Here is a 5,047-nt window from a genome sequence, read left to right on the forward strand (position 1 = left end):
TGATCAAACTAACCAAGTTCAAGCAGAAAATAATACTCATTTTTATAAAATAAACTAAAATTATAAACTAACCAGAATCAAAACCTAAATTAAATTATTTTTAAATCAAATTTAAAACATCGACTTATCAATCTTGAATTGACTTTTTTGAATCCGACCCAATCTCAAACTGACTCATATTCATACTCATCCAATTCAAATCCAACAGTATTGGTGTCCCTGATAGATAAGCATCTTCCTCAATTTTACACACACGCACACACTATTTCTGGCAAAAAAAAAATTATGAAAAAGTACCTACGAACAATTTCTATATATTTACAATAACCAAAAGAAATCTCTAAGAAAATAAAAAGCTATAATCAACTTAACAGTTGACAGAATTAAGGAATTTTCTTTCACAAATAGAATATAACAGGAAAATAGCAATTTCATTTATACAAAACTACACCACAAAATTGACACCACCCATGACCTGGAAGCAATCGATTAGACTACTACTCAGTCTAGAATAAATTAACAGCAGAAGAAAGAAAGAAAGAATGTTTGGAAAAATGTTATGAGCCAATAGTAATAATGAACAGTTTTTACCATCTCCTTTAATTCATTTCTTCGTTTCAGCTGATTTCCCCAGAGGAAGTGTTCCAAACACTCGATCCCAAAGGGATGATGTGATTCCGAACCCCTTATCTTGGATTCTGAAGTGATGATTTAAGTGATATTTCTGCAAAACACAACCAAGATAAACAATACATAAGTTATTCTGCATGCCAGTTGGAGCCATCCGAAAAAGGATACGATCATTTACAGACACCAAGAAGAAGAATTTCAATAATATCAGAAAGCTGAACTATTTTAATTTCATTTTTGAGAAATTTTAAACTAAGTTGAGCAAGACAAGCTGACATATCTTTTTGCAACTGGACCATATGCACCCTTCTTACCTTGAGGTGTTTAGGTACTCCACTTGAGGGCTGACCATGGTGCAGGTAGTAATGGGTGCAATCATACATCACATACCCAAGTAAACCACCTCCAAACAAAGCTGGAGCTATCGATGGAGTTGCTAGAAGTTTTACCAAATTCCATAACTGGCAAGGATTGGAAATGAAAAGGCAATAAGCAATAAACAAAATATTAAGAATACTAAATATGGAAAATCATAAATGCAGCTTCTCTATTTAAAGAAATATTATAGTTTAAAAATCAATTTTAATCTTTCAGGAATTTTCTTATCATATATGATCCAAGGAACATATGTTAGTTTAGAGATTGCACTATATTATCTAAACAGTATAAGAATATTTTTTACTAAGACATTATTAAATCGTATTCATTACTTACAATTTTGACAGTCCTAATATGTATTCTTAGCATACAAAGAGAACCTTAAAAAATTAGTAAAGTTACATTATAAGATTTACAGCCTTTAATATAGTTTTACACAATGCCTATTGATTGGATTCATTAGCTAAGGTTTGTGTAGACCAAAATACCAACAGAACCATTTAACAACTTATAAATGTAGCACTTGCCAGTGTTAGTAGAATTCATACAGCATGTATGGAACAAATCTAAAAACAAATATTTATCCCAGTCAAGCTAAGAACAGTCACAAAACAACAACAAAAATACATAGTCTACAATCAGGGCACTGCAAATAACATTATTACCCTGCCCATACTCACAATTAATAGATGAGTACTGTGCTGTTTGAAAATGGCATTAATTATGGTAAAATTCATAAATGTCATGTCTTTTATACATACATCATTGATCCACACCTGCCAAAGATGTTCAGTGCTATATGCATACAGTTTGAAAGGAAATAATGATTTACATCAAGTCAAACCTTTTCACATCTGGATATATGTGTTACAGGAAAGTACAATAATAATTTCAACGAAAAAAAGGCAAAAAATACATACTGGTATACATAGAACAGCTGTCGCCGCAGGAGGAAAAACAAGCCGTAGGCCATCCATAGGATGCTTATGGTGGCAACCATGAATAAGATAATGAAAAGTATTACCCCTGCAAGTTCTTAACAAATTCAGGGTATTGGCTAAAGCAAATATAGAGCATGCATGCCCTACTCAAAAGGAAAAAAAAAGCGGTAGTGCATCTATATGTCTGCATATGTGTGTATGTTAAGACCACAGAGAAGGAGATAATTAGAGCAAAAACAAACCAATAGCTCTTTGTTTTGATATGGAAAAGGAAACGGTGCAAACTGTATTCCATCAATGTCCAAATAAAAATGCCAAAAGCCACCATTTCTACTATCTCTAGACATGTATGGCCCATTCTTACAGACATGGAGATACAGTAGAAAACAACTGGCAGCCAAATGACTGGAACTGCCCACCAGACAGTGCGAGTCAAGAACTGTTTCAAGTAAAAATGAGACATGTTATTTGAGAAGAGGAATTATTATATCAAATAGCATGAATGAGTGCATGAACATAACAAGGAAAATGCTGTGTATAAAGAAAGAGGCCATACCTCCCAAAAGTCACTTTCAAAAAATCGAGGGCCTTCCCTGGTTGGAATTGGCTGGTGAACCCATTCCTCATATGCTTCTCCAAGATGACCAACCTGTGATAAGCTCACACAAAGTTAAAAAAATAAAAGCTTAAACAAGGCGTAATACCAACAAATTCAACTTAGTATACAAGAAAAGATTCATAAAACACATAGATAGATGTATATACTATAAAGGTGAGAAAGAAAAGAAGCAATAAGAAACAAAAAAACAAAATTAAAAGAGGGGGACCAAGGCATATCCAAGAAAAGAAGAAATCAGAAGAAATGAACCAAAAACTCTGAAGTAACAGTGGACTAAATTAAGGTAGAAGAAAGCCGAACTAAAAAAACCAAACAGTTTTTAGTAAACTACAATAGCAACCATGACAAGCAAATAATGCTGTTTGTCTCCACTCCACAATATAGCACTGAACTGAAGAACAAGTACAGTTTGATTTCAGGTGATAAGGTAATAAATCCTAAACTATTCATAAACCTTAAAGCTGGTTACAGTCAACCATGTAACCATTACTCCTTGAATTCAATGTAGATCATATATCAAAATACAGATTTTCAATGATTAAATAGCTACCAATCAGATATATAGCATTTTGAATTATAAGTCGAAATGTAAGTAAACTTTTGAAAAATAGTTATTTCTTTTTCTAGAAATGCTTGTTTGAAGTGTGAGTAAGAGATGGTTCGGAACTTTAGCTTGTTTGAATAGTTGACATAACAATAACAAATTGAGAAAAAAAAAATAGTACGCGTAACGTAATCACTACTTAAACAAAGATCCTAATTCCTAAGTGAACCTGTCATGCCTTTTGCCAGATGTTAATTAATTTTAAGCACAGAACCACTACCACATGAAAATAGAACACCTGCTATATATGACAGGATTTCAGACAATTGATGCTTCTGTTTGTACTTGTGCTTGTCCACACATACATAATGATCAGCACAAACAATAAAATCATTCATCAAAGAAGAGTTGTTTCCTTAAAAATTTTAATGAAATTAAAATATCTGTATTAAAAGATATCATCAATAATTAAAAAGTCAACAATACAAGGTCGATAACCATTCGTCATAGATATTTGGCTTAAACAAGTGCTATTATGAACATGTGACTTTACAAGAAAAGAAAAACTGCAATTCAAATCTACCTGGAAGACAAGAGCTTTGTTTAAATCGACTGTGAATTCATTGGCGACCATCTTGGCAACTTACTATACAACTGAAATCACACAGAAAACACAAATGATTCAGTAAAAAACAAGCAAAATCAAAACACAAACCACCCAATTAAAGGAATTACCATTAGCCTAAATTCCAATGAAACTTTACAAATTACTCGTACATTTAAGTGACAGTTAAAATTGTATGTCTTAATGTTCACTTTTTGGCTTTTTTAATTGAGCAAGAAGACATCAAATAATGCCTTTTAACGAGTTCTCATGCATCCCTGGCCCCATGGAATCAGAACTAAAAGTTCTATTGACTCTTCGAAAAAAAGACCATTTGATTTCACAACATTTTTCTTTGAACACAAAACGACTAAATTGCGCTCAAATATCTTATAGCATATACAATGTCAAGATTCAAGAGTTTGTCGCCACCTTTCGCAGCTCGATTCCTCCTAATTCAAATATTCAATCACGCAACAACCAAATCTTTATGGTATAGTCTCGGAATTCAAACAGCATAACATTTCCAACGAAAAAGAAAAATAAACAATGCAATTAAGTAGAAACACATTCAAACAAGAAATCCGAAGCGATTCAAAACCTAGATCTATAATAAATCAAGAACACACACAAAATGAACAAACCGAGTACAATGCGGTTCGGATCTGAGTCCAAACGCGATCTTTAACGGCGATGCAAGCGCCGTCAAGCCACCGCAACACGGACGACCACAGAGTCACAGACCACAGTTTTCTGTGATGGGACTCTTTTTTGAAAGTAGTGAAATGATAGAAAGGGAGTTTTTCGGGTGAAGTGATTCGGTGTTTATAAGTTGATGGGAGGTGGATGGATTTGGGCCGTTGGTTTTGAATGGAATAAGAGAATCCAACCAGCGGATTTTCACGTTGGATTCCAACAGCTGCCAGACTGGCACTTTTGAAGCGACAGCTAGGCATCGATTTTATAATGGGAGAGAAGCTAGCGAGTTTTGAAGCTGGCGTGGCGGGCGATTATTGGAGGAAAGGATATGGTTCCTGTGTGGTGAGGAGTACAGGATCTAATGTGTAGACGAATCCTAACAACTAACAGTCAACGGTCAACGCTGTGGCAGTTTCTCCTGGAAGTAGTTAGACTAGTAAGTAATACATTTGCGTCCGCTAATCTCTGAAAGTGCCCCGGTTGTTTTTATGTACACGCTTATTTATCAATAAAAAATTCTATGAAAGAGACATTTTCTTAATTAATTAAAAAAAAAAAGAAACGGAGGTTTGTTTTAATGGATAGTTTGGATGATAACGACAAGATATCTAAAATACGAGAATGTAAATTTG

General features: G+C 33.8%; 1 protein-coding gene across 3 annotated transcripts; it reads right to left on the reverse strand.

Moving 5' to 3' along the window:
* Positions 1-374: 374 nt before the first annotated feature.
* Positions 375-4,536, reverse strand: LOC123205280 (dihydroceramide fatty acyl 2-hydroxylase FAH1-like). 3 transcript variants are annotated; one of them, XM_044622202.1, is made up of 7 exons: positions 4,368-4,536; positions 3,696-3,766; positions 2,506-2,598; positions 2,192-2,388; positions 1,929-2,034; positions 945-1,091; positions 375-724 (listed from the first exon to the last, which is right to left on the reverse strand). In XM_044622202.1, exons 2-7 carry the CDS (start codon positions 3,744-3,746, stop codon positions 605-607), a joined length of 714 nt encoding a protein of 237 aa, XP_044478137.1. In that variant the 5' UTR covers positions 3,747-3,766; positions 4,368-4,536; the 3' UTR covers positions 375-604. The 3 variants fall into 3 exon arrangements, with proteins under 3 accessions (XP_044478137.1, XP_044478136.1, XP_044478138.1); XM_044622201.1 differs by having other exon boundaries at positions 4,361-4,534; XM_044622203.1 differs by lacking the exon at positions 4,368-4,536 and adding an exon at positions 4,149-4,320.
* Positions 4,537-5,047: the final 511 nt, after the last annotated feature.

This window comes from Mangifera indica, unplaced genomic scaffold, assembly GCF_011075055.1.
Source record: "Mangifera indica cultivar Alphonso unplaced genomic scaffold, CATAS_Mindica_2.1 Un_0003, whole genome shotgun sequence".
In the NCBI taxonomy this organism is placed as follows: Eukaryota; Viridiplantae; Streptophyta; class Magnoliopsida; order Sapindales; family Anacardiaceae; genus Mangifera; species Mangifera indica.